The 27,795-nt window shown below is 49.1% G+C and overlaps 1 protein-coding gene across 1 annotated transcript in view; it reads left to right on the forward strand.

The window, feature by feature from the left end:
- Positions 1–27,795, forward strand: part of ATP2B3 (ATPase plasma membrane Ca2+ transporting 3) — a 141,688-nt gene that overhangs the window by 59,356 nt on the left and 54,537 nt on the right. Inside the window, 5 exon segments of the mRNA XM_060252485.1 lie at positions 2,550–2,791; positions 7,283–7,517; positions 13,150–13,329; positions 20,776–20,863; positions 24,041–24,147. Coding sequence (XP_060108468.1) covers positions 2,550–2,791; positions 7,283–7,517; positions 13,150–13,329; positions 20,776–20,863; positions 24,041–24,147 — 852 coding nt within the window.

Consider the following 27,795-nt stretch of genomic DNA (forward strand, 5'->3'; position numbering starts at 1 on the left):
GACCTGGGATTTTTATGTTATAGTTTGCTCCACCCCCAGTGTCTCCTGGCTCCACCCCCAAAGTCCCCAGATATTTCTGGAATTGGACTTGGCAACCCTACTTTCTGACGACCCTGAAGCGCGGGGAGGGTCTCCAAACCGGGGGATCCCCTGCCGCCACCTGGGTATTGGCAACCCTAAGCAGCGCAGTTTCCCTGAATACAGTCATTTCCTCATTCCCTAGCAGCTGGCTGCTCTCTCTCTATCACACACACATACACACACACACTCACTCACTTGGGTTGCCAAATCCCCTTACCTTTCCAGGCCTGGGTGTGTGTGTGTGTGTGTGTGTTCCGGGAGGTGGGTGGGGATGCAAATGATGTTTTGGACTACTTCTGGTAAAATCAGAAGTAGCCCAAACAGGAAATTGCTGGCAGCCATTTGAGTGGTATCTGGGGGAAGGGGTGAAAATGGACCACTCAAATGGCTGCCAATCATTCCGTGGCCAGTTTCCCTCTCCCGCCACTTCTAATCGTGGGGGAGGGGGGTGTGTGAGGAGCAACATTGATCCCTGAAAAAGGATAGCCTAAACTAGCTGCAAGATTGCAGCCATTTGAGTGGTCCTTTGTGCTTCCCCCCTCAAATGGCTGCTCTGGGCAGCACTTCCAGTTTTTCGGGACATTTCCGGTTTTACCAGAAATGGCCTTAAAAACCTCCTTTTGGGGTCCGATTTCCCCTGCTGGCCAGTTGGCCGGCGGTGGGAAAGCCCTCCCCATCCCCCACTGGGACCAGGGGATTGGGATCCCTAAGTCCAGTACAGGGACTTGCAAAGAAGGGACTATGTTTGGTGACAGAGCATCTGCTTGGAATGCAGAAGGTCCCAGGTTCGAGACTCGGCATCTCCAGTTAAAAAGGATCAATTAGCAGGTGATGCGAAGGACTTGAGGCTGAGACACAGGAGAATCACTGCCAGTCTGTGTAGACAAGACGGACCTTGATGCACTGATGGTCTGAGGAGAGAGAGATCAGGGGTGGAATTCTAGCAGGAGCTCCTTTGCATCTTAGGCCACACCCACCTGATGTAGCCAATCCTCCAAGAGCTTACCAAGGTTCTTTTTTGTAAGCTCTTGGAGGATTGGCTACATCAGGTAGGTGTGGCCTAACATGCAAAGGAGCTCCTGCTAGAATTCCACCCCTGATAGAGAGAGATAGAGATACAGATATAGGCTTCAATTTATATATATTTACTTCTGTATGTGTGTTTCTTTATAATAGCATTAGACTACTGAAAAAGCCCTATTGGTCATTTGATATTTTTAACAACCGCATATGTGAAATCATCAACTCTGTATGTAAAATGATTATAGTTTATGTAAACCTTGTGTTGATGTTCTTTGTAGTCTGATCTTCAGACCATTTGTTTTTAATGTTTGCCACCATGTGCACCATAAAATATTGTGGGGCGGTTTTTTGTTTTGTATTGTGTGCATGTGCGTGCGTGTGTGCGCAACTGGAAGTCATGGCGACCTCTGGTGTCTGATCTCTACTGGGGACTTGGAGAATATTCAGGGGGGTGGCCGAATAGAGCCTGCCCCTACCTCCAGCTCTGGTATTCCTTGAAGTACTTGTCAGAGTTGACCCTGGTTAGCTTCTGAGATCTGATGAGATCAGGCTTGCCTTGGCTATCCAGATTACGGCAAAAAAAGACAGACAGACAGATTGACGGACAGACGGAGAGACAGACGGATGACAGCTAGACGGATGACAGATGAAAGATAGCTCCATCTGTGTTCAAATATGAAGCTCTGCTTCAGGGGTGGGGCTTTGGAGTTCAATTATGTTTGTCACAATCTTGCTTCTGGCTCCACCCCAATGTCTCCTGGCTCCACCCCAATGTCTCCTGGCTCCATCCCTAATGTCTCCTGGCTCCACCCCAATGTCTCCTGGCTCCACCCCTAATGTCTCCTTGCTCCACCCCAATGTCTCCTGGCTCCACCCCAATGTCTCCTGGCTCCACCCCAATGTCTCCTGGCTCCACCCCTAATGTCTCCTGGCTCCATCCCTAATGTCTCCTGGCTCCACCCCAATGTCTCCTGGCTCCACCCCTAATGTCTCCTGGCTCCACTCCAATGTCTCCTGGCTCCACCCCAATGTCTCCTGGCTCCACCCCTAATGTCTCCTGGCTCCACTCCAATGTCTCCTGGCTCCACCCCAATGTCTCCTGGCTCCACCCCTAATGTCTCCTTGCTCCACCCCAATGTCTCCTGGCTCCACCCCAATGTCTCCTGGCTCCACCCCTAATGTCTCCTGGCTCCACTCCAATGTCTCCTGGCTCCACCCCAATGTCTCCTGGCTCCACCCTCAAAGTACCCAGATATTTCTTGAATTGGACTTGGCAACCCTAGGGCTGTGTGGCCTAATATGCAAAAGAGTTCCTGATACACACACAAAAAAAAGCCCTGATTTTGTCTGTGAACTTTACAGTTCTAATCCTAGCCCCGGAAATGGATGGAGCTGAGAGAATCAGAGGCTGGGGTCCACATTGATTCTGCTTTCCTTCCCTTCAGCCTCCAGAGAAAGAAGGGGGCCTGCCCCGCCAGGTCGGCAACAAGACGGAGTGTTCACTGCTGGGCTTTGTGGTCAACCTGCGGCGGGACTACCAGACGGTGCGTGACCAGATCCCTGAAGAGAAGCTCTACAAGGTCTACACCTTCAATTCCGTCCGCAAGTCTATGAGCACGGTCACTTGCATGCCTGACGGCGGCTACCGTCTCTTCAGCAAAGGTGCCTCCGAAATCGTCCTTAAAAAGTGAGTCTGCTTTCCTCATAGCGAAGCGATGACAACCGGCGCTCCCGGCCCAGGGATCATAGAATTGTGGAGTTGGAAGGGACCTCCAGGGTCATCTAGTCCAGGGGTGTCAAACATGCAGCCTGACGGCCAAATCAGGCCCCCAGAGGGCTCCTATCAGGCCCCCGAGCAACTGGCTTGTCTGCTTTCTTCTCCCTCTCTCTTGCTTCCTTCTGCATCACAGGCTTGCGTTACAAGGTTTGCTCAATCACACAGGAGCTACTGAGCAAAACCTCAATTTTCTCCATTGGCTGAGGCTCCTCTCCCTCCTGGTCCCGCAGGGAGGGAGGGAAAGAGCCAGAGCTTCCTTTGCCCAATTCCCTGGATCCCATGGGAGAAATACAAAGAAAGCACCTTTAAGACCAACGAGTGCTAACGTTTCAAGCATGTTTTATTTTAAGTTGTTGGGTTTTTAAAAAAATCTAAGTTTAAGTTTAAATTAAAAAAAAATGTATCCTTTTAAAAGTGTATCTCTCTGCTACCTAATCTTAAATAGCTACACACATGGACCGGCCTGACACAGCCCGGCCTGACAAGATCTCATTTATGTTAGATCTGGCCGTCCTAACAAATGAGTTCGACACCTCGATTTAGTCCCAGCCCCCTAGCCCACCCCCGACCAATGCAGGAAACTCACAAATACTTCCCTTCGCCCCCAGTGACCCCTGCTCCATGTCCAGAAGTTGGCCAAACCCCACCCCGCAGGATCGCTGGCCAAACTGACCTGAAGAAATATTCCTTCCTGACCCCAAAGTGGCTATCAGCATTTCCCTGGGGGGTAAGAAAGGACCATGAGAACTAAGCACTGATGCAGCCCTTCCTGCCCTCCTTCCCATGAACTAAGTCCACAGAATCAGCATAGCTGTCAGATGGCCATCTAGCCTCTGCTTTAAAACCTCCAAAAAAGGAGAGTCCACCACCTCTAGGCTTGCCAATCCCCAGGTCCTAGCGGGGGTTCTTCCACTTTCCCGGGCTCCTTCCCGCCCCCACAGCCACCATGTGCCTTTCCACCTCCGGAGGCTTCAGTCTCCGATTGGAAAGGCTTCCTCTCGGGTTGGGGTGTCTAAGTTACTTTGAAGAAGTTGGCAGCAACTCATGAGTAGAGAGGCCAATCCCTCGCTTCAGAGTCGCCAGAAACCAGGGGGGAGGAGGGAAATGTCTGCCGAGCACTTCATTATTCCCTATGTGGAGATCGATTCTTATAGGGTATAATGGGAAATTGATCTGGGGGGGGCTGTTATTTTGAGGTAGAGGCACCAAATGTTCAGTATAGCATCTAGTGCCTCTCCCCAAAGTACCCCCCAAGTTTCAAAACGATTGGACTAGGGGGTCCAATTCTATGAGCCCCAAAAGAAGGTGCCCCTATCCTTCATTATTTCCTGTGAAAGGAAGGCATTTAAAAAGGTGTGCAGTCCCTTTAAATGTGATGGCCAGAACTCCCTTGGCGTTCAATTATGCTTGTCCCACCCTTGCTCCTGGCTCCGCCCCGATGTCTCCTGGCTCCGCCCCCAAAGTCTCCTGGCTCCACCTCCCAAAGTCCCCAGATATTTCTTGAATTGGACTTGGCAACCCTAACCACCTCCCAAGGAGGAAGCCTGTTCCACTGAGACCTAATGGTCAGGAAGTTCTTCCTAACGTTTAGCCGAAAACCCTTTTGGTTTAATTTCAGCCTGTTGGTTCTGGTCCAAGACTTCAAGAGAGCCATCGTGTCCCCCCTCCACCTCCTCTTCTCCAGACTGAACTTTCCCCAAGTCCCTCAGCCTTTCCTCGTAAGGTTTGGTCTCCAATCCCCCGATCATCTTTGTCGCTCTCCTCAGCACCCTCTCCATTCTGTCCGCATCCTTTATGAAGGGAGGCCTTCGTTGTTAGGGAAGCGTGAGACATTTCTGCTTCGAGGCTGAGACGAGGAGGAGGAGGTGGCACCGTTTGCTGCCAAGGAGAAATGAGATCAGCAGAAACAATTGGCAGACGGGAAAGATGGCCAAGGGCTCTGGGACTCTCTCCAGCTCTCTTTGCCTGTCACGGAAAGCTTAAGAATTCCCTAGCCAAACAGCACAATACATCCAACCAGCCCCGTAGCTAGGGGTCACGGGGGAGGGGGCCATGAGACAGCCATGGGGGATGGGGCCATGGGGGTGAGAGCAGGAAGCTGGAGAGGCTGGGAGCCGCCCCTCTTCCTCCGCCTGTCTGATTTAGAGCCAGCCAATAAGATGAATGGCTCGCCCTTGAAATGGCGCGGGACAGACAGCGGCTGCTCTTGGGTGCCCCCCCTGTGCAATTAAATTGCACTGGAGTGGGAGGGAGAAGGGCAGCTCTGGGATGGGGAGTGAGGGGCCCCAAAACTGTCAGGGGGCCAGGCCCTGTGGGCCTCTGGTTAGCTACAGGCCTGCACCCAACCCATGTCCAGTCACATGTGCACAACTGGATTCACAGTCAGACGTACACCCGGGTGTCGAGTGCTGCACAGTCCCCATCAGTGACAACCTCTGTGATGATCCAAGAGGGCAGCCGTGTTGGTCTGAAGCAGTTGAACAAAGCAGGAGTCAAGTGGCACCTTTAAGACCAACCCATTTTTATTTAGAATGTCAGCTTTCGTATGCTCTTAAGCACACTTTGTCAGACGAGGAATCCAGCACGGTGAGCAAAGCCATACATAGTTGAGCAGAGCCATAAAGAGCTCGTAGGCAGTGGCCCAGAATGCAACATGGTACAGATTTGAGAACCAATGACAGTGAAGTAAAATTATCTGGTAGGCAGTGGTTTAGGATGTAAAATGGTACAATGACGGATGATGAGATCAAAATAGGTTTTATTCGGTAAATGAAGACGTTACAGGTCCAAGACTTTGTCTCTTGGTGAGACTGAGGTCGTCAGACTCAGGAATACAATTATAGCCTTGGATCAGACTAGGGTTGCCAAGTCCAATTCAAGAAATATCTGGGGACTTTGGGGTGGAGCCAGGAGACTTTGGGAGGAGCTCCCCCAGAGCCCCGAAACCTCCAGATCAATTCCCCATTATACCCTATGAGAATCGATCTCCACTTTGGGAATAATGAAGTGCCCAGCAAACATTTCCCTCCCCCACCCCGACCCTGTTTCTGGCGACTTTGAAGTGAGGGATTGGCCTCTCTACTCACAAGTTGCTACCAGCTTCTTCACAGCAACACAGATACCCCATCCCAAGAGGAAGCCTTTCAATCGGAGACTGAAGCCTCCAGAGGTGGAAAGGCACATGGTCCTCTGGGGGCGGGGCTTCCCCCTGCCGGCCAGCTGACTGGGGGCGGGAAGGAGCCAGGGAAAGCAGGAGAACCCGCGCTGGGACCTGGGGATTGGCAAGCCTAGATCAGACTAAGGTTGCCAAATCCAATTCAAGAAATATCTGGGGACTTCGAGGGTGGAGCCAGGAGACTTTGGGGTGGAGCTTTCTTTAACAACTGACCACCAAAGGGAGTTCTGGCCATCACATTGAAAGGAACTCCACACCTTTGAAATGTCTTCCCTCCCTTGGAAATAATGGAGGATAGGGGCACTTTCTTTGGGGGCTCATAGAATTGGACCCCCTAGTCTAATCCTTTTGAAACTTGGAGGGTGTTTGGAGTAGAGGCATTGGATGCTATGCCGCAAATTTGGTGCCTCTACATCAAAAAACAGCCCCCCCCCCGAGCCCCAGATAGCAGCAGATCAATTCTCCATTATACCTTATGGGAATCGGTCTCCATGGGGAATAATGGAGTGGCCAGCAGACATTTCCCTCCCCCACAGCTTTCTGATGACCCTTAAATCCTTTGCAAACCAAATTCTATGATATTCATAGAACACATCAAAAGAGCATATTATGCTTCTCATACATTACATACATTATTCATATAATTGCATTTAAAACATGAACTGTTATCAAAGTTCTTAAAGTTATAGCCCCATGCACTTGCAATTAGCATGTCCTGCAATCATCACTCCATGTTTTACACATTCAGCACAAAATCCAGTTGCCAACTTTTCTTCTCTGATGGGTGATGTTGCCAGGTAGCACTCATAGACTGTAAAGTAGCTGTATTTCTTTCACAAAATAGGTGACTACATAACAAAACCTCTATTTTCTCCATTGGCTGAGGCTCCTCCCTCGGGGAGGAATAGCTTGCTTTGCCAGGCTATCTCAATTGCACAGCAGAGCTATTGAGCCAAGCTTCTCGTCCTTCTATTGGCTGAGGCTCCCCCCAGTCCCCTGAGGAAGGAAGGAAAGAGCCTGAGCTTCCTTTGCCCAGTTCCCTGGATCCCATGGGAAAAATACAAAGAAAGCATCTTTAAGACTAATGAGTGCTAACATTTTAAGCATGTTTTAAGTTTTTGTAGGTGCTGGCTTGTAGCTCTGCAGGTGCTGCTCACCTTGACTTGTTCCTAGGCCATTTCCCGGTCTGCCCTGATTATTGGCCTATGTCCTCTTTGCCATTTCAGGTGCACAAACATTCTAAACAGCAATGGGGAGCTGCGCAGCTTCCGGCCCCGGGATCGAGACGAAATGGTGAAGAAAGTGATTGAGCCCATGGCGTGTGACGGGCTTAGAACCATCTGCATCGCGTACCGTGACTTCCCAGCAGGCAAAGAGCCGGAATGGGACAACGAGAACGACATTGTGATAGACTTGACCTGCATCGCTGTGGTGGGGATTGAGGACCCCGTGAGGCCGGAGGTAACTATACATCACATTAAAAAAAACCTGTCTTCTTTCTGAGGAGCTAAGAACAGTCTGTCTTCTTTCTGGGGAGCTAAAACCTGTCTTCTTTCTGAGGAGCTAGGAGCAGTCTATCTTCTTTCTGAGGAACTAAGAGCAGTCTGTCTTCTTTCTGGGGAGCTAAAACCTGTCTTCTTTCTGAGGAGCTAGGAGCAGTCTATCTTCTTTCTGAGGAACTAAGAGCAGTCTGTCTTCTTTCTGGGGAGCTAAAACCTGTCTTATTTCTGAGGAGCTAGGAGCAGTCTATCTTCTTTCTGAGGAACTAAGAGCAGTCTGTCTTCTTTCTGGGGAGCTAAAACCTGTCTTCTTTCTGTGGAGCTAAGAGCAGTCTGTCTTCTTTCTGGAGAGCTAAAACCTGTCTTCTTTCTGAGGAGCTAGGAGCAGTCTGTCTTCTTTCTGGGGAGCTAAAACCTGGCAACATCCAGTTGGAAAGTGCATTGAAAGTGTATTGTTTTGTGTGTGTGGTGGCAACCAAAAAGTCACTTTTGAAGTGAGGTGAGGCAGCTCCTTGCTCTTAATTAATGCTACCAGAATCTGAGGAAAAGTTCAAAATAGGACATTTAGTCTAACCATCAGCCGGGCTGAAAACTGTTGATTCACAGAGGATCAGGTCTGGCAGAAGAGACTGATCAGTAGGTTGAAACTGTAAATCTTGCCAAATAGAAAAGAAATATTGCTTCTAAGAAATGGAGAATATTTCCTTCTCAGTTATTCGGGGTTCAGCTCTGGAAGTCCCCCTGGTTTATGTAAAAAACCCCAGTCTCAAACACCTCCAGAGTCCAAGAGAAGGCTGTAATCTCACAGGGAGGGACATAAGTACAGGAAAAAAAGTTCTAGCCTCCAGGAAACTATGAATCTTTATAAAGACCCATAATTTGCTGCGAAGAAATCTCTAAGACAAATCTCTCGCTGTTAAGAACCAAGCGTTTATGAGAATAGGCCTCAACAACACTCTGTAGTCTGTTAAAAATATTATAACCTGTAAATACAACAAAATTTACCTCAGCTTTCTTGTCCCCTGCCAGTCCCTACCCCAGCTGTGCCTGTTAAAATGAAAGTGGTATTTCAGACTGAATTTTACGATGTCTCAGGTGCCATTTCAAATGAAGGGATTATCAAGAGAGCTCTTGTTTATCCTCAACAAATCTCTGAGCCAGGCAAAAGCCAAATAACTTCTCTGACAAAAGGGATGGGACACACAGAAATTTTAGATCTAGAGGTGTTAGCTGTGTTAGACTATTGCTGCAAAATAGTAGGGTCCAGTAGCACCTTTAAGACTTAACAAATTTTATTGTTGCATAAGCTTTTGAGAAATACAGCTCTCCGCATCTGAGAAAGAGAGCTGTGTTTCTTGAAAGCTTATGCTACAATAAAATTTGTTAGTCTTAAAGGGGCTACTGGACTCTTTACAGAAATTTTAAACTCCTTTATTAATACACGCTACCGGGGGGCTGCTGAGTCAGGGTGGGGAACAGCTTTTTAGCGTTTTTGGCGGGAAAATCTGCCTCACGGTAAAAGAAGCAGCAGGGGACTGTCATAATTTCCAACTCTGGGTTGAAAAACACTTGGAGGTTTTAGAAGTAGAGCGTGGGGAGGCCAGGGTTTGGACAGTGGAGGGAACTCAGAAGAAGCAATTTTATTCTTCAGGGGAACTGGTCTTGGTCATCTTTAGATCAGTTGTTATAGTGTGAGATCTGCCACTTGGCGACCCTACCCGTCAGAGGGGGGTGGTTACCAAGACTGATGCAATTCAGGGAAGGACGGGGCGCAGAATTCAGCTTTGGAATTGCTGGTTTTACATAATGGAGACCAGTTTTAATTCCAGAAGTTCTCCAGCTCCCAACTGGAGGTTGGCAGCCTTATGGTAACAACGTGGCTGGAGGGTTGTTTGTTGTGTTTTTTTTTTTCAATGCTTGTTAATATTTAAAGAGCCAGAGAAGCTGCTGAATCAGATTTCCAGTGGTTAGTTTGCCTTAGCGGTGGCCAAACTGCGGCTCGGGAGCCTCATGTGACTCTTTCACACATATTGTGTGGTTCTCAAAGCCCCCGCTGCCCCATTGGCTGACGGAGAAGACATTTCTCTCTTTAAGTCACTTCTCCGAGTGAAGCCAGCTGGCAGTTTGGAGAATGTATTTGAAGTTAAAGATGCTTTCCTTCCACCTCCCCCAATCTATTTTCCTTCCTTCCTTCCTCTGATGTCCACGTCTCGTGGCTCTCAAACATCTGACATCTATGCAGCTCTTACGTTAAGCCCTTGGTTTGTCCAGTGTCTGGAACTGGGGTCTTTTCCTTGATGCCTCCAACGTTATTGAACTGTCTGACCCAGGAAGGGCACCATGTCCTCTTGCTTCAAGCCTCCCAGAGTCAGCTGGAAGCCATCTTGTCCCAGAAAGCCTTTAACTGTTTTATCCTTTAACTTTATTTAGGTGTTACAGCCTCTTCTTGGTTTTTAGTAGCATATTGTCTGTTTTCTCAGCAGGAGGGCGTATATGCTTGATGTAATTATGCTACAAATTGTTTTTGGTGCCAGCTCCTGGGTCAGCTTGCTTGCCATGATTACATTTTATTGTGTTTTATGTTCTTTTTGTAAATTAAAGATTTACAAAGGCAGGCTGTGAGAGTGCAGTAGTGGTTAAGTGCGTGGACTCTTATCTGGGAGAACCGGGCTTGATTCCCCACTCCTCCGCTTGCAGCTGCTGTAATGGCCTTGGCTCAGCCATAGCCCTGGCAGGAGTTGTCCTTGAAAGGGCAGCTGCTGTGAGAGCTCTCTCAGCCCCACCCACCTCACAGGGTGACTGTTGTTGGGGGAGAAGATAAAGGAGATTGTGAGCCGCTCTGAGTCTCTGATCCAGAGAGAAGGGCGAGGTATAAATCTGCAATTCTTCTTCATCTTCTTCTTAAAGATTCAAAGTTCTTCTTATTGTTACTGGCTCCAAAACTGTGATGACTAGAAATGAAGGGGAGTGTCTGGGGAAAATGCAAAACTCAAATTCCTGAGGAGGGTCAGTTTCAGATTTTGGGGGGGCAGAGAGTTCCCAGGGGACTCTCCCAAACCACTCACCGGAGTCTGTACATAAGGATTGCCTATCCACCTCCAGGGCCTACCCACTGCAATGGATCACCTGGCCGGGTGGAGTGGGGGGGGGGGAGACTTACCAGTAGAGAGAGGGAGGCTAGGGTTCCCAATCCCCACTTCTGGTAAGTCTCCCCCAGGGCTTTTTTTGTAGCAGGAACTCCTTTACGTATTAGGCCACACCCTCCTGAGGTAGCCAATCCTCCAAGAGCTTACAGGGTTTTTAGTATGGGGCTTACTGTAAGCTCCAGGAGGATTGGCTACATCAGGGGTGTGTGGCCTAATATGCAAAGGAGTTCCTGCTACAAAAAAAAGCCCTTCCCCATCCCCTACCAGTTGCCAGGAGGGATCAGGCAACCCTACTGGGCATCCTTTCTCTACTCCAGGGGTGTCAAACATGCAGCCCGGGGGCCAAATCAGGCCCCCAGAGGGCTTCTATCAGGCCCCTGAGCAACTAGCTGTCATCTGCTTCCTTCTCCCTCTCTCTTGCTTCCTTCTGCATCACAGCTGGCTTTGCCAGGCTTGCTCAATCACACAGTGGAGCTACCGAGCCAAGCCTCTTTCTTCTATTGGTCCCCTGGGGAAGGAAGAAGAAGAAGATATTGGATTTATATCCCGCCCTCCACTCCAAAGAGTCTCAGAGTGGCTCAAAATCTCCTTTCCCTTCCTCCCTCACAACAGAAACCCTGTGAGGTGGGTGAGGCTGGAGAGGGTTCTCACAGCAGCTGCCCTTTCAAGGACAACCTCTGACAGAGCTATGGCTGACCCAAGGCCATTCCAGCAGGTGCAAGTGGAGTAGTGGGGAATCCAACCCGGTTCTCCCAGATAAGAGACTGCACACTTAACCACTACACCAAACTGGCTCTCCAGAGATGGAGAAAAAGAGAGCATCTCTTTCCCAGTTCCCTGGATCACGCAGGAGAGATACAAAGAAAGCACCTTTAAGACCAATGAGTGCTAATGTTTTAAACATGTTTTATTTTAATTTAAAAAAACACAATTATTATTATTATTATTATTATTATTATTATTATTATTATTATTATTATTATTATTATTTGTTTATTGATATTCCACCCGTTCCCCCATTGGGGGATCAGAGCGGAGTACATCAAATCAAATAAAATCACAATGAAATCATAATAAAACTAATTTAATTGTATTTGTGTGCTTAAAATCTCTGCTCCCTGACATTTTATGATGCACACGGCCCGGCCCAACAAGGTCTCATTTATGTCAGTTCCGGCCCTCATAACAAACGAGTTCGACATCCTTTCTCTACTCTGCTCACAGGCCCTCCCCCTGCTCACAGCCATCTGCACTGCCACAGCCCCTTTCCAGATGGCGCTGGGTAGCGTGCACAGCTGGATGCACGGGCGGCGAAGCACTCCTAAGTGAGCTGGCAGGGAAATGGAACTTTGAGGGGGTGGCCCCTGCCAGAGGTCCCGGCAGCTGCCCAAGCTGAGAGCATGCTGCTGACACCAGCGTAGTGGTGAAGTGCATGGATTCTTATCTGGGAGAACCAGGTTTGATTCCCCACTCCTCCACTTGCAGCTGCTGGAATGGCCCTGGGTCAGCCATAGCTCTGGCAGAGGTTGTCCTTGAAAGGGCAGCTTCTGTCAGAGCTCTCTCAGCCCCACCCACCTCACAGGGTTTGATTCCCCACTCCTCCACTTGCACCTGCTGGAATGGCCTTGGGTCAGCCATCGCTCTGGCAGAGGTTGTCCTTGAAAGGGCAGCTGCTGTGAGAGCCCTCCCAGCCCCACCCACCTCACAGGGTGTCTGTTGTTGGGGAGGAAAGTAAAGGAGATTGTGAGCCGCTCTGAGGCTCTGATTCAGATAAAAGGGCAGGGTATAAATCTGCAGTCCTCTTCTTCTTGTTTGGTGTAGCAGTTAAGTGGGCAGACTCTTATCTGGGAGAACCGGGTTTGATTCCCCACTCCTCCACTTGATGCTGCTGAAATGGCTTTGGGTCAGCCATAGCTCTCGCAGAGCTGTCCATGAAAGAGCAGCTTCTGGGAGAGTTCTCTCAGTCCCACCCACCTCACAGGGTGTCTGTTGTGGGGGAGGAAGGTAAAAGAGATTGTGAGCCACTCTGAGACTCTGATTCAGATAAAAGGGCGGGGTATAAATCTGCAGTCTTCTTCTTGTTTGATGCAGCAGTTAAGTGGGCAGACTCTTATCTGGGAGAACTGGGTTTGATTCCCCACTCCTCCACTTGATGCTGCTGAAATGGCTTTGGATCAGCCATAGCTCTCGCAGAGCTGTCCATGCAAGAGCAGCTTCTGGGAGAGCTCCCTCAGCCCCACCCACCTCACAGGGTGTCTGTTGTGGGGGGGCGGGGAGGTAAAGGAGACTGTGAGCCACTCACAATCCAATATCATCTTCTTCTTCTTCTTTCTGAGATTCCCAATCTAATTCAGGTAGTCAATTTGGCCTTTGAGGGAGGAGATTTTTGGAAGCAATCTGAACAGTAGAACGGCTCCCGTTTAACAAGCCTTCTGTCTCTTTTCGCAGGTGCCAGAAGCCATCCGCAAATGCCAGCGTGCTGGCATCACTGTCCGCATGGTGACGGGGGACAACATCAACACAGCCCGAGCCATCGCTGCCAAGTGCGGCATCATCCAGCCAGGGGAAGATTTCTTGTGCCTGGAGGGGAAGGAGTTCAACCGGCGGATCCGCAATGAAAAGGGGGAGGTAAGGACATAAGGACGTTACGAGAGGCCATGTCAGATCAGGCCAATGGCCCATTGGGTCCAACGCTCTGTGTCAGACAGTGACCAGAACCCAGGTGCCATCAGGAGGTCCACCAGTGGAGCCTGAACTCTAGAAGGCCCCCCCACTGTGCCCCCCCCCCAAGCACCAAAAATACAGAGCATCACTGCCACAGACATAAGAACATAAGAGAAGCCATGTTGGATCAGGCCAGTGGCCCATCCAGTCCAACACTCTGTGTCACATAAGAACATAAGAGAGGCCATGTTGGATCAGGCCAGTGGCCCCTCCAGTCCAACACTCTGTGTCACATAAGAACATAAGAGAACCCATGTTGGATCAGGCCAGTGGCCCCTCCAGTCCAACACTCTGTGTCACAGAAGAACATAAGAGAAACCATGTTGGATCAGGCCAATGGCCCATCCAGTCCAACACTCTGTGTCACAGAAGAACATAAGAGAAGCCATGTTGGATCAGGCCAATGGCCCCTCCAGTCCAACACTCTGTGTCACATAAGAACATAAGAGAACCCATGTTGGATCAGGCCAGTGGCCCCTCCAGTCCAACACTCTGTGTCACAGAAGAACATAAGAGAAGCCATGTTGGATCAGGCCAATGGCTCATCCAGTCCAACACTCTGTGTCACAGAAGAACATAAGAGAAGCCATGTTGGATCAGGCCAATGGCCCATCCAGTCCAACACTCTGTGTCACAGAAGAACATAAGAGAAGCCATGTTGGATCAGGCCAATGGCCCCTCCAGTCCAACACTCTGTGTCACATAAGAACATAAGAGAACCCATGTTGGATCAGGCCAATGGCCCCTCCAGTCCAACACTCTGTGTCACAGAAGAACATAAGAGAAGCCATGTTGGATCAGGCCAATGGCTCATCCAGTCCAACACTCTGTGTCACAGAAGAACATAAGAGAAGCCATGTTGGATCAGGCCAGTGGCCCCTCCAGTCCGACACTCTGTGTCACACAGTGGCCAAAAACCCCAGGTGCCATCAGGAGGTCCATCTGTGGGTCCAGGACACTAGAAACCCTCCCACTGTGCCCCCCTCCCAAGCAGCAAGAATACAGAGCCTCACTGCCTCAGACAGTGTGTTCCCTCTATACCTTGTGGCTAAGAGCCACTGATGATCCTCTGCTCCAGATGTTCATCCAGTCTCCTCTTGAAATGGTCTGTGCTTGTAGCTGTCGCCAGTTCCCGTGGCAGTGAATTTAATCCAGCGTTTGAACTCTCTGGATTCAGCCACATCTAGGGGTCTGGGAATGGAAGAATTCCCAAAAGTGGCTTCCCTGCTCCAACAGTTGGTCCAAACATCCTAATTTCACCAATTGAGAGTGCTGCTCTTGTAGATAGCTTTGGTTCTTTTTTGTTTGTTCATCACGTTTGTTCACTAAGTTGAACTGGCAGTCTTTAAGCAGCGGCTGGACAGACACTTGTCAGGGTTGCTCTAGGCTGACCCTGCATTGAGCAGGGGGTTGGACTAGATCAGGGGTGGCCAAACTTGCTTAACTTAAGCACTGCATAGAAAAAATGTCAGATGTTTGAGAGCCACAAGACAGGGAGGGAGGGAGGGAGGGAGGGAGGAAGGAAGGAAGGAAGGAAGGAAGGAAGGAAGGAAGGAAGGAAGGAAGGAAGGAAGGAAGGAAGGAAGGAAGGAAGGAAGGAAGGAAGGAAAATAGATGGCGAAGTAGGGAGGGAGAGGTGGAAAGAAAGCAACTTTAAATGCATTCTCCAAGCCACTGCCTGGCTTGGCATGGCAAAGTAATTTGCAGGTGAACACCTTCTCCAAGCCAGCCAACAGGGTGGTGGGAGCCTTGAGAGCCACACAATATGTGAAAGGAAGGAGTGGAACAAAAATAACTTTAAATGCATTCTCCAAGCCGCCAACTACCTTGGCTTGGAGAAATGATTTGAGGAGAGAAATGCCTTCTCCAGGCCAGCTGACAGAGTGGTTGGGGCCTCGAGAGCCGCAATATGTGTGAAAGAGCCACGTGTTTGGCCACGCCTGCTATAAAGTTCCCCCCTCCAAAGCAGCCGTTTTCTCCAGGGGAACTGATCTTGGTTGTCTGAAGATAAATCTTAATAGCTGGAGATCACCAGGGGCCACCTGGAGGTTGGCAAACCTAATCACCTTCCAGAAGGACTTCTTACTTTAGAACTGTTCCCTCCCTTGGTTGCAATACCAAGCCAAGCTCAAGCTGTATTACTGCCAGATGGCAGTAAGTTAGAATTCTGTTTCTGTTCCAAAAAGAGTTTGTTGTTGTTGTTGTTCAGTCGCACAGTCTAGTCCGACTCTTTGTGACCCCCTGGACTAAGTCATGCCAGGCCCTTCTGTCTTTCACCATCCTCTGAAGTCTGCTCAAATTCGTGTTTGTGACATCAGTAACGCTGTCCAGCCATCTCCTCTTTTGCCGCCTCCTTCTTCTGTTGCCTTCTGTCTTTCCCAGCATCAGGGTCTTCTCCAGGGAGTGCTCCCTTCTCATTGGGCGGCCAAAGGATTTGAGCTTCAGCTTCAGCATCTGACCTTCCAGGGAATACTCTGGGTTGATTTCCCTGAGGACTGACTGATTGGATCTTCTTGCAGTCCAAGGGATTCTCGAGAGTCTTCCCCAGCACATCTCAAAAGCATCTATTCTTCTGCGCTCATCTTTTGCTGTCTCCTTCTTCTTTTGCCTTCTGTCTTTCCCAGCATCAGGGTCTTCTCCAGGGAGTGCTCCCTTCTCATTGGGCGGCCAAAGTATTTGAGCTTCAGCTTCAGCATCTGACCCTCCAGGGAATAGTCTGGGTTGATTTCCCTTAGGGCTGACTGATCGGATCTTCTTGCAGTCCAAGGGACTCTCAAGAGTCTTCCAGAGTTACGAAAGAGCAATTCCCTCCTCCCTTGGCGATGTCCCATGTTCCCTATAAGAACCAACCATGCAGAGGGTTTCCAGGCTGCAGTCCCTGGGAGCAGCTGTGGGACAGGGCTCAACTTGCCATCACCACACCCTGCTGAGACATCACTATCGCCTTCAGGTTTACTATAGAGTTTTTGCAGAAAGCATGTCACTTCTGATTTAAACCGGAAGTGACATCAGCGTGCCAGCATGGTACCAGTGCAACAGGCCTTTCTTTCCCCTCAGTTCCTCCCACCGGTGCCCAAGGCACCCCTAGCCACACATGTTAAGTAATTAAAATACAGTCCTAAATAGAGTTCCGCGCTTCTAAGTCCATTGAAGTCGACGGGTACAGAAAGATAATAAAACTGATCACCGACTTCATACGCTTAATACTCCAACTTACAGAGGGGCACAACCTGGCTCGTGAACTAAATTCTGTGATGGATTTTGGGCGGTTCGTGGTTTGCGAACTGACATTTGTAGCGGGTCAACCGGCATGAATTTTCAAGCGATTTGGAGCGGTTTGCAAATGGATACATTTCCAAACTAGAACATGCCACAGGGCCTTTCAAATGCTATCTGTGATGGACGAATGACTCAGATCCCACAGTCTTGTTTGCAGTGCTTTTATTCCCTTCTTTCACCCTTAGGGTGCCACCTATTTATTTATTTTGGCATATTTCTATTCTGCCCAATCCCCGTAGGGCTCAGGGCGGAGCACAACATACAATAAAACAATAAAATACAATAAAAAACATTTTATAAACTAGGGTTGCCAAATCCAATTCAAGAAATATCTAGGGACTTTGGGAGTGGACCCAGGAGACATTAGGGGTGGAGCCAAGATCAAGGCTGTGGCAAGCGTAATTGAACTCCAAAGGGAGTTCTGGCCATCATATTTAAAGGGACAGCACACCTTTTCAATGCCTTCCTTCCATAGGAAATAATGAAGAATAGGGGCACCTCCTTTTGGGGCTCATAGAATTGGACCCCCTGGTCCAATCTTTTTGAAACTTGGTGGGTATTTTGGGGAGAGGCACTAGATGCTATACTGAAAATTTGGTGCCTCTACCCCAAAAAACAGCCCCCCCCCCAGAGCGCTGGATACCCGCAGATCAATTCTCCATTATTTTCTATGAGAATATATCTCCATAGGGAATAATAGAGTTCCCAGCAGACATTTCCCTCCCCTCCCCCTGCTTTCAGACGACCCTGAAGCGGGGGGAGGGTCTCCAAACCGGGGGATCCCCTGCCCCCACCTGGGGATTGGCAACCCTATTATAAACAAACAACTCAACAGCACTCAGAAAAGTTTTCCATATCATCACCTGTTGCCCAGCCCGGCCGTCTCACATCATGATAAGATGTCAACCCGTAGAGACGGCAGATATTATTCCGTTTTATAGCACAGGTGACAGTGCTGGCAGGGGAGGCCAACCAGATCAAGAAATAGACGCCCGCGGTCTCAACTAAAAGCCTGGCGGAACAGCTCCGTTTTACAGGCCCTACGGAAAGCTAATAAGCCAGGTAGACCCCGGATCTCTGTAGGGAGCTGATTCCCCCAGGTCGGGGCCAGGACTGAAAAAGCCCTGGCCCTAGTTGAGGCAAGGCGGGCGTCTTTTGGGCTGGGGATGGCCCACAGATGTTGGGAGGCCGAACATAACGACCTCTTGGGCATAAATGGGAGGAGATGGCATTCACCCCCACCTACAGAGGAGTTGGCTTTCAGTCCCCCGGTTCGACCTGCTTCCCTCCAACAGGTGCGATGCCACTCGAGTCACAGATCTAGGGACTTAAATCTCCCTCCCTTGCTCCTTTCGGGAGCCTGGACTCTTTCCCTAACTCCTTGTACTATGCTACCATCTAAAACAAGACCTGAGTAGTCTATGTTCCTAGACAGGGCTTTTTTTGTAGCAGGAACTCCTTTGCCTATTAGGCCACACCCCACTGATGCAGCCAATCCTCCAAGAGCTTACAGGGCTCTTAGTAGAGGGCCTACTGTAAACTCCAAGAGGATTGGCTGCATCAGGGGTGTGTGGCCCAGGGGTAGAATTCTAGCAGAAGCTCCTTTGCATATTAGGCCACACCTCCCTGCTGTAGCCAATCCTCCCAGAGCTTACAGGGCTCTTCTTACAGGGCCTGCTGGAAGCTCCAGGAGGATTGGCTGCATCAGGGGTGTGTAGCCCAGGGGTGGAATTCTAGCAGAAGCTCCTTTGCATATTAGGCCACACCTCCCTGCTGTAGCCAATCCTCCCAGAGCTTACAGGGCTCTTCTTACAGGGCCTGCTGGAAGCTCCAGGAGGATTGGCTGCATCAGGGGTGTGTGGCCCAGGGGTGGAATTCTAGCAGAAGCTCCTTTGCATATTAGGCCACACCTCCCTGCTGTAGCCAATCCTCCCAGGGCTTACAGGGCTCTTCGCACAGGGCCTACTGGAAGCTCCAGGAGGAGTGGCTACCTCAGGGGTGTGCGGCCCAGAGGTGGAATTCCAGCAGAAACCTCTTTGCATATTAGGCCACACCTCCCTGATGTAGCCAATCCCCCAAGAGCTTACAAGGCTCTTCTTATAGGGCCTACTGTCAACTCCAAGAGGATTGGCTACTTCAGGGGCATGTTGGCCTAACAGAGGCAGTTTGCCATTGCCTGCCACTGTGTAGCAACTCTAGACTTCCTTGGTGGCCTCCCATCCAAGTACTAACCAGGCCCAGTCCTGCTTCTAGCATTGCCAAGTCCAGTTCAAGAAATATCTGGGGACTTTGGGGATGGACTCAGTAGACATTGGGGGTGGAGCCAGGAGACTGTGGGAGTGGAGCCAGGAGACATTGGGGGCGGAGCCAGGAGCAAGGTTGTGACAAGCATCATTGAAATCCAAAGGGAGTTCTGGCCGTCACATTTAAAGGGACGGCACACCTTTTAAATGCCGTCCCTTCATTGGAAATAATGAAGGATAGGGGCACCTTCTTTGGGGGCTCATAGAATTGGATGCCCTGGTCCAATCTCTTTGAAACCCGGAGGGTATTTTGAGGAGAGGCACTGGATTTTATGCTGAAAATTTGATGCCTCTATCTCAAAAAACAGCCTCCCCCGAGCCTCAGATACCCACGGATCAATTCTCCATTATACTCTATTGGAATCGGTCTCCATAGGGAACAATTGAGTGCCGAGCAGACATTTCCCTCCCCACCCCCACTTTCTGATGACCCTGAAGCAGGGGGAGGGCCTCCAAACCGGGGAATCCCCTGCCCCCACCTGACCATACCTGGTAAAGCATATTGTAAGCAGCAGCATTGTTATGAATGTCAAGGTTTGAAGAAAGCTTGTCGAAGCAAGAGTGCGAAACGTGGGATCTGAGTACTGCCACGTCGTGTGTTTTACAATTTATACCCTGCAGAAAAAGAGTTCTCTGAAATTATGCTTCTCACTGCAAATTTGGAAGCATCGTTTTTCATATAAGACTTTATCACTTGAACTTCTACCTTCATCCAGTGATTGAACATAAGAACATAAGAGAAGCCATGTTGGATCAGGCCAATGGCCCATGCAGTCCAACACTCTGCATTACACAGTGGCCAAAATACACACACACACACACACATACACACACACTGTGGCTAATAGCCACTGATGGACCTCCGCTCCATATTTTTATGCAATCCCCTCTTGAAGCTGGCTATGCTTGCAGCCACCACCACCTCCTGTGGCAGTGAATTCCACATGTTAGTCACCCTTTGGGTGAAGAAGTACTTCCTTTTATTTGTTTTAACCTGCTTGCTCAGCAATTTCATTGAATGCCCACGGGTTCTTGCATTGTGAGAAAGGGAGAAAAGGACTTCTTTCTCTACTTTCTCCATCCCATGCATAGTCTTGTAAACCTCTATCATGTCACCCCGCAGTTGACGTTTCTCCAAGCTAAAGAGCCCCAAGCGTTTTAACCTTTCTTCATAGGGAAAGTGTTCCAAACCTTTAATCATTCTAGTTGCCCTTTTCTGCACTTTTTCCAACTTTCCAATGAAAGTTTTGACATTGATTTGTCTCGGAATGACTTTGGGATGAGGGTACATGTTCTTTATTTGCATCAATGTTGAATAATTTTGAATACACTTTGAATATTTTTCTAAAAATCTGTTTATACTGCGATATTTATGTATTTAATTTAGAGGCTGGTTTTCATGGAGGTGTTTACCTTTATTCCCTGCCCCACCTGGGGATTGGCAACCCCACCTGCTTCACTTCCCAGATCTGACAAGACCGGGCTAGCCTTTGGGCCATCAGATGAAAGCGGCATGCAAATACATCTTTTGATTTCTTGCCACGTGGCATCTGAACATGTGAACTGCCTCTATCGGGAAGTATTGCACCGAAGCAGAGACAAAAGTTCCGAGAGAGATAACGAGTCATGCAGCCATCAAAGCATGTGTGTTTTAACCAGCGCCATCCCCTCTTTCTCCCAGTTTGGAGGGAAACTGCATAGATAAATTCCATGACCTTTCCCCACGTAGTAATTTTTCCCCCTTTCTCTCTGTCTTCCTACACTGCAGATTGAACAGGAACGCCTCGACAAAATCTGGCCCAAGCTGCGGGTTTTGGCTCGGTCTTCACCCACTGACAAACACACCTTGGTGAAAGGTAAGAGATGGCCAGCTTTTTGCCCAGAAGGAAATGCAGGAGAAAGCAGAGGTCTGGGAGAGGGGAGACAGCCAGGATTCTCAGTTTCTCTGGATGTAATTCCCAGAAAATGATTTCTAGATAGGAAAATAGATCAAGACGAGGAGCCGTGTCGGTCTGTCTGTAGCAGCAGAAAAGAGAAGAGTCCGGTAGCCCCTTAAAGGCTAACAACATTGGTGGCAGTGAAGGAGCTTTCGCTTTGTAAGCAGAGACTCACAAAAGTTCATCCCCTGCTATGAGTTGCCAATCCTCAGGTGGGTTGAACAACACAGATTGCTGGTGAAAAAGTCTTAAAGACCACTTAAATCTTTTGCAAACCAAATTCCATTATCAGGGGTCGTTTTGTAGACAAATAGGTGGTGGAGCTCATCCAGGGATTGTTATGCAGATGCACTACTATTCAATGGACAAGGAGGTGGAACTCTCAGAAGGAGGAGGTGGAACTCTCTGAAAGGTTCAGGAGCTGAACTCCTGTGAGCTCCCACTGAATCTGAGGCCTATCTATTATATTCATTTGTTGTTGTTCAGTCACACAGTCGAGACAGACTCTTTGCGACCCCATGGACCAAGTCACGCCAGGCCCTCCTGTCTTCCACCATCCTCCGAAGTCTGCTCAAATTTGTGTTTGTTACATCAGTAACGCTGTCCAGCCATCTCCTCTTTTACCGTCCCCTTCTTTTGCCTTCTGTCTTTCCCAGCATCAGGGTCTTCTCCAGTGAGTGCTCCCTTCTCATTGGGTGGCCAAAGGATCTGAGCTTCAGTTTCAGCATCTGACCTTCCAGGGAACAGTCTGGGTTGATTTCCCTTAGGACTGATTGATTGGATCTTCTTGCAGTCCAAGGGACTCTCAAGAGTCTTCTCCGGCACCACAGCTCGAAAGCTGTGAACGCATCAAAAGAGCATATTATGCTTCTCGTATATTACATACAGCATTCATAGCATTGCATTCATATCATTGCATTGATAAACTCTTATCAAAGTTCTTAAAGCGACAGTCCCGTGCACTTGCAATGAGTGTGTCCTGCAGTCATCACTCTACGATTTACACACCTACCACAAAATCCAGTGGCCAGCTTTTCTTCTCTGATGGGTGATGCTCAGGTAGCACTTGTAGACTGTAAAGCAGTGGTTTGAAGGCCCCTCCCCCTGCTTCAGGGTCATCAGAAAGGGAGAGAGGGAAATGTCTACTGGGCACTCCATGATTTCCTATGGAGACCGATTCTCATAGGGTAAAATGGAGAATTCATCCGTGGGTATCTGGGACTCTGGGGGAGCTGTTTTTTGAGGTAGAGGCACCAAATTGCAGCATTGCATCTGATGCCTCTCCTCAAACAACCCTCCAAGTTTCAAAACGATTGGACCAGGGGGTCCAATTTTGTAGAACTGTTCCAGTATATTCCAATGCAACGTGGCTGTTTTACTTTTCACAAACCGCAAACCGCAAGTAGACAAAACTATGTTCTCTTTTCAAATTTTAGCAGTTTTTAACACTGTCTTTTGTATTAAAACAGTCCAAACTTCTCCATTTCTTTCTTCTAATTGCAAGCTTTATATTTTCCCCTTCTTCCCACCTTTAATATGTCCCTTTAATCTGTAAATAGCTCCGGAGTGAAAAAAGAGCTTTTGTACCTTTTTTTCTTCACTTATCCAAGTTCCACTGGTCTTCCAAAACTTTAGTTGCTTAGAATTGTCCCAGAAGGTTAGGATCCTGACGAGCTTATGCCAAATCAATGACTCTGAAAGATCTTGCAGACGATAACTATGCAAACTTCTGAGACCCCTCAAAGCCTCAAAGGAACCCTCTACAGGGCTCCTTTTCAGCCAAGGTAAATCTCTTCCAAAGTTTTTAGTGCAAGTCTTGGACCTTTCTCTCACTGAGAAAGGTAGGCAGTGGGCTTTGATTTGCCCTCCACTACCCCGAACAAGACCTTCAGCTTGCTCCCGATGTGAGAGACAACTCAGCTCGCCATTTTCCTCCCCGGAAGTCAAGGGGGTCCAATTTTGTGAGCTCCAAAAGAAGGTGCCCCTACCCTTCGTTTTTTCTAATGGAGGGAAGGCATTGGAAAGGTGTGCGGTCGCTTTAAACGTGATAGCCAGAAACTCCCTTTGGAGTTCAATCATGCTTGCCACTCCCTTGCTCCTGGCTCCACCCCCAAAGTCTCCTGACTCCACCCCCAAATCTCCTGGCTCCACCCCCAAGTCTCCTGGCTCCACCCCCAAAATCTCCTGACTCCACCCCCAAATCTCCTGGCTCCACCCCCAAGTCTCCTGGCTCCACCCCCAAAGTCTCCTGACTCCACCCCAAGTCTCCTGGCTCCACCCCCAAAGTCTCCTGACTCCACCCCCCAAGTCTCCTGGCTCCACCCCCAAAGTCCCCAGATATTTCTTGAATTGGACCTGGCAATCTTGCTTTAAGGTGGACTCTTGCTCTTTTCAGATCTGAAAAAGTGAGCAGTGGCTCATGGAAGCTCGTCCCCTGCCACAAATTTCGATAGTCTTTAGGGTGCTACTAGACTCTGGCTCTTTTCTAGATAAGAAGAGCAGCTTATCTATACACAGTGACAGATTTCTCTCCCAAGATCATCTTTATGTTATTTTTATTTTTTTATATACTGAGAGTTGTGCTAATGAGACCCACCACCACACCTGGTTTGTAAAACCCACCGAATTATGAATGGAAAGGGTAGGAATTCCCCTGTGGAAACACCAGTCGTTTCCGACTCTGGGGTTTTCACGGCAGACTTTTTACGAGGTGGTTTGCCATTGCCTTCCCCAGTCTTTTACACTTTCCCCCCAGCAAGCTGGGTACTCATTTTACCGACTTCGGAAGGATGGAAGGCTGAGTCAACCTTGGGCCGGCTACCTGAATCCAGCTTCCACCGGAATTGAACTCAGGTCGTGAGCAGAGAGCTCAGACCACAGTACTGCTGCCTTACCACTCTGCGCCACGGGGCCCAGTGGAAAGGTAGAGGAAAGCATTAATAAAAAGGTTCCCAGATTCAGATCTTCTGACAAACTATGATAGAGCAAACCACTGGAAAAGGAGAAGGAAATCGGTCTCCTGAAGGAACCAATGAACCCATAACACAGTTCAAAAAAACAAACCATATTGGCTAACCTGAATTCTTGTCCCCGAAGGTATTATTGACAGCACTATTGGAGAGCAGCGCCAGGTGGTTGCTGTCACGGGCGACGGGACTAACGATGGACCAGCACTCAAGAAGGCTGATGTCGGCTTTGCCATGGTAAGGGGACAGTGACCAAATCCCTACCTTTATTTCCCAGAGGGAGGCCCTCTGGATTAAGCTGCACCTTTTACCAGAGGCTGAGCACATTTCAGAGAGCTCTGAGAGAGAGCAGATAAGAAGTGCTATAAGGGTGAGGTTTGGCTTTCTAAACAGCTGGGGAAGTTGCTGAGAATTTCTGAGTTTGTGTGACTGTGTGATTGCTGAAAATTCTGAGTTTGTGGTTGCTGGGGAACTGCTGTTTGTTTGGTTTGAGTGGGCTGATTGTTGCTGATTGATTAGGAGTGGCTGTGCTCCTGGGGCAGAAAAATATGGACCAGAGTTCCATCAGTGGCTATTAGCCACAGTATATATATGTGTGTGTGTGTGTGTGTGTGTGTACACACACACATATATTGGCCACTGTGTGACACAGAGTGTTGGACTGGATGGGCCATTGGCCTGATCCAACATGGCTTCTTTTATGTTCTTATGTGCAGTGGATCAGAGGGACCAAGGGCTCAATCACCGCTCTCCTGTGACCAGTGTTCCCTCTAAGCTGAGTCAGTGTGAGCTAGCTCACAGTTTTCTAACCTCCAGCTCACACATTTTTCTCCTAAATCAGGAAAAATAGCTCCAGAGCAAAGTTATTGATGTAGCGGCGCACAACGTTAATGCCAGCAGCTCACAAAGTCGAATTTTTGCTCATAAAGACTCCACAGCTTAGAGGGAACTTTGCCTGTGATCTTGGGCTAGACTCTCTCATGGTCTGTCTCACTACCTCACAGGGTTGTTGTGAGGATAAAATGGTGAAGGGAGAATCATATACCTCACCCTTCACAGAAGGACATGATAAAAATGCAAGAGACAGATCTAGAAATCCACTTCCTAGGAATTTAGGTTGGAGGAAGATACAATATGAACGAGAGAGGTCACGGGGCGGGGGGGGGGGGCTCAGCCATGATGTGCTTGATTTCCTCCTTATTTGCTTTGCATTTGAAGTGACAGGTGGCTATACCAGCAAACCGAACACTGGCTCACCTGTCAGTCTTGCCTCTGATCCACCATGAGTCAGGACGGCTGTTCCCTTTTTGTTTTAAAAAGGACTGCATAGATCAATCTGTATCTGCATTTGTTATCTTATAAATTGAACAAAAACGGAAACTATTTCAGTGCTGACTGTTAAGAGGATTTGGGAACTGGGAAGTGCTCTCGTACCATCATGGTTGCTAGCCAATCAGCATTGTCCTCCTTATGAGAAGTTGTATTGCTGGTGTTGCACAGGAAGTGATGTCATCAGGGCTTTTTTTTTTTTGAGCAGGAACGCATAGGAACGCAGTTCCAGCTGGCTTGGTGTCAGGGGGTGTGACTTAATATGAAAATGAGTTCCTACTGGGCTTTTTTGGTAGAAAAACAATGCGCAAAACAATGGTGACATCAGGGGGTGTGGCCTAATTTGCAAATGAGTCCCTGCTAGGCTTTTTCTACAAAAAAAGCTCTGGATGTCATTATACCAGCAACATCTGGACAACACTTTGGTATTTGAGCAAATGCTCTATGGTAAAACTGGCTTCTACCATAGAGTTTTTGCCCAAATACCAGAGCATTACCCAGATGTCTGTCACTGAGTGATGATGTTACTTCCTTTACAATGCTGGCGAGAAGGCCTAGGCTTTTCTCTTTCTCTTTGTAAGTCCTTTCCTCTGGTCAGCTGATCGGCAGCTGAGGGGAGGCCTGGTAGCGATGGATCCCCACCTTCACTGGGGGATCTGGCAACCCTATCCCCAAAGAAGGAAGTGAGGGCAAAGGCATGAAATTTAGAATCAGATGACCTGAAGAACCAAACTTCATTTTTTTTCCCCCGTGGCTCCTTTCGCACAAGCTGTCCCCACCGCACTTGACAGCTGACTGGGGCCCAGGACTACAAATGGGGCTGAAATGCTATTTAAGCTGCTTCTTCCCAGATGAAGTGGTTGCCCCAGCAGCTGTGGAAAAGAGAAGGAATTGGGGTCTTATCCAAAAGTGCCCACTGTGTTTGTAATGCTCCTGTGTGGCTCTATGGCGTGGCCTTAGTTTGGTGTAGTGGTTGAGTTCACGGACTCTTATCTGGGAGAACCATGTTTGATTCCCCACTCCTCCACTTGCAGCTGCTGGAATGGCCTTGGATCAGCCGTAGCTCTCGCAGGAGTTGTCCTTGAAAGGGTGGCTTCTGTCAGAGCTCTCTCAGCCCCACCTACCTCACAGGGTTTGATTCCCCGCTCCTCCACTTGCAGCTGCTGGAATGGCCTTGGATCAGCCGTAGCTCTCGCAGAGTTGTCTTGGAAAGGGCACCTTCTGTCAGAGCTCTCTCAGCCCCACCTACCTCACAGGGTTTGATTCCCCGCTCCTCCACTTGCAGCTGCTGGAATGGCCTTGGATCAGCCGTAGCTCTCGCAGAGTTGTCTTGGAAAGGGCACCTTCTGTCAGAGCTCTCTCAGCCCCGCCTACCTCACAGGGTTTGATTCCCCGCTCCTCCACTTGCAGCTGCTGGAATGGCCTTGGATCAGCCGTAGCTCTTGCAGAGTTGTCTTGGAAAGGGCACCTTCTGTCAGAGCTCTCTCAGCCCCGCCTACCTCACAGGGTTTGATTCCCCGCTCCTCCACTTGCAGCTGCTGGAATGGCCTTGGATCAGCCGTAGCTCTCGCAGAGTTGTCTTGGAAAGGGCACCTTCTGTCAGAGCTCTCTCAGCCCCACCTACCTCACAGGGTTTGATTCCCCGCTCCTCCACTTGCAGCTGCTGGAATGGCCTTGGATCAGCCGTAGCTCTCGCAGAGTTGTCTTGGAAAGGGCACCTTCTGTCAGAGCTCTCTCAGCCCCGCCTACCTCACAGGGTTTGATTCCCCGCTCCTCCACTTGCAGCTGCTGGAATGGCCTTGGATCAGCCGTAGCTCTTGCAGAGTTGTCTTGGAAAGGGCACCTTCTGTCAGAGCTCTCTCAGCCCCGCCTACCTCACAGGGTTTGATTCCCCGCTCCTCCACTTGCAGCTGCTGGAATGGCCTTGGATCAGCCGTAGCTCTCGCAGAGTTGTCTTGGAAAGGGCACCTTCTGTCAGAGCTCTCTCAGCCCCACCCGCCTCACAGGGTGTCTGTTGCGGGGGAGGGAAAAGGAGATTGTGAGCCGCTCTGAGAATCAGTGTGTAGGGCGGGATCCAAATCCAATGTCTTCTTCTTCCTTATTTGGAATACAGTGTACAGTTCTGGTCACCATATCTCAAAAAGGACATTGCAGAGCTGGAAAAAGTACAGAGGAGGAGGGCAAGCAAGACGATGAGGTGGTTGGAGCCCCTTCCCTAGGACAAACCACTGAAGAGTCTGGGAATCTGCTGTTTAGAAAAAAGACAACTAAGGAGGGGGGAGGCGGGATGCCATGTTAGAGGCTTATAAAATAATGCATGGGGTGGAAAGAGATGACAAAAAGAGATTTTTCTCCCCCTCCTAAAAGGCTAGAACTCAAGGGCCTCCAGTGAAGCTAATGGGCAGAAGGTTCAGGGTGAACAAAAAGAAATACTACTTTGCACAGAGAGTGATTAAAATGGGGGATTCGCTGCCAGAGGAGGAAGTGATGGCCACAGGAATAAACAGCTAGATGGACCACTGGTCTGATCCAGCAGGGCTCTTCCGATGTTCTAAT

Source organism: Heteronotia binoei, chromosome 13, assembly GCF_032191835.1.
Source record: "Heteronotia binoei isolate CCM8104 ecotype False Entrance Well chromosome 13, APGP_CSIRO_Hbin_v1, whole genome shotgun sequence".
Classification (NCBI taxonomy): Eukaryota; Metazoa; Chordata; class Lepidosauria; order Squamata; family Gekkonidae; genus Heteronotia; species Heteronotia binoei.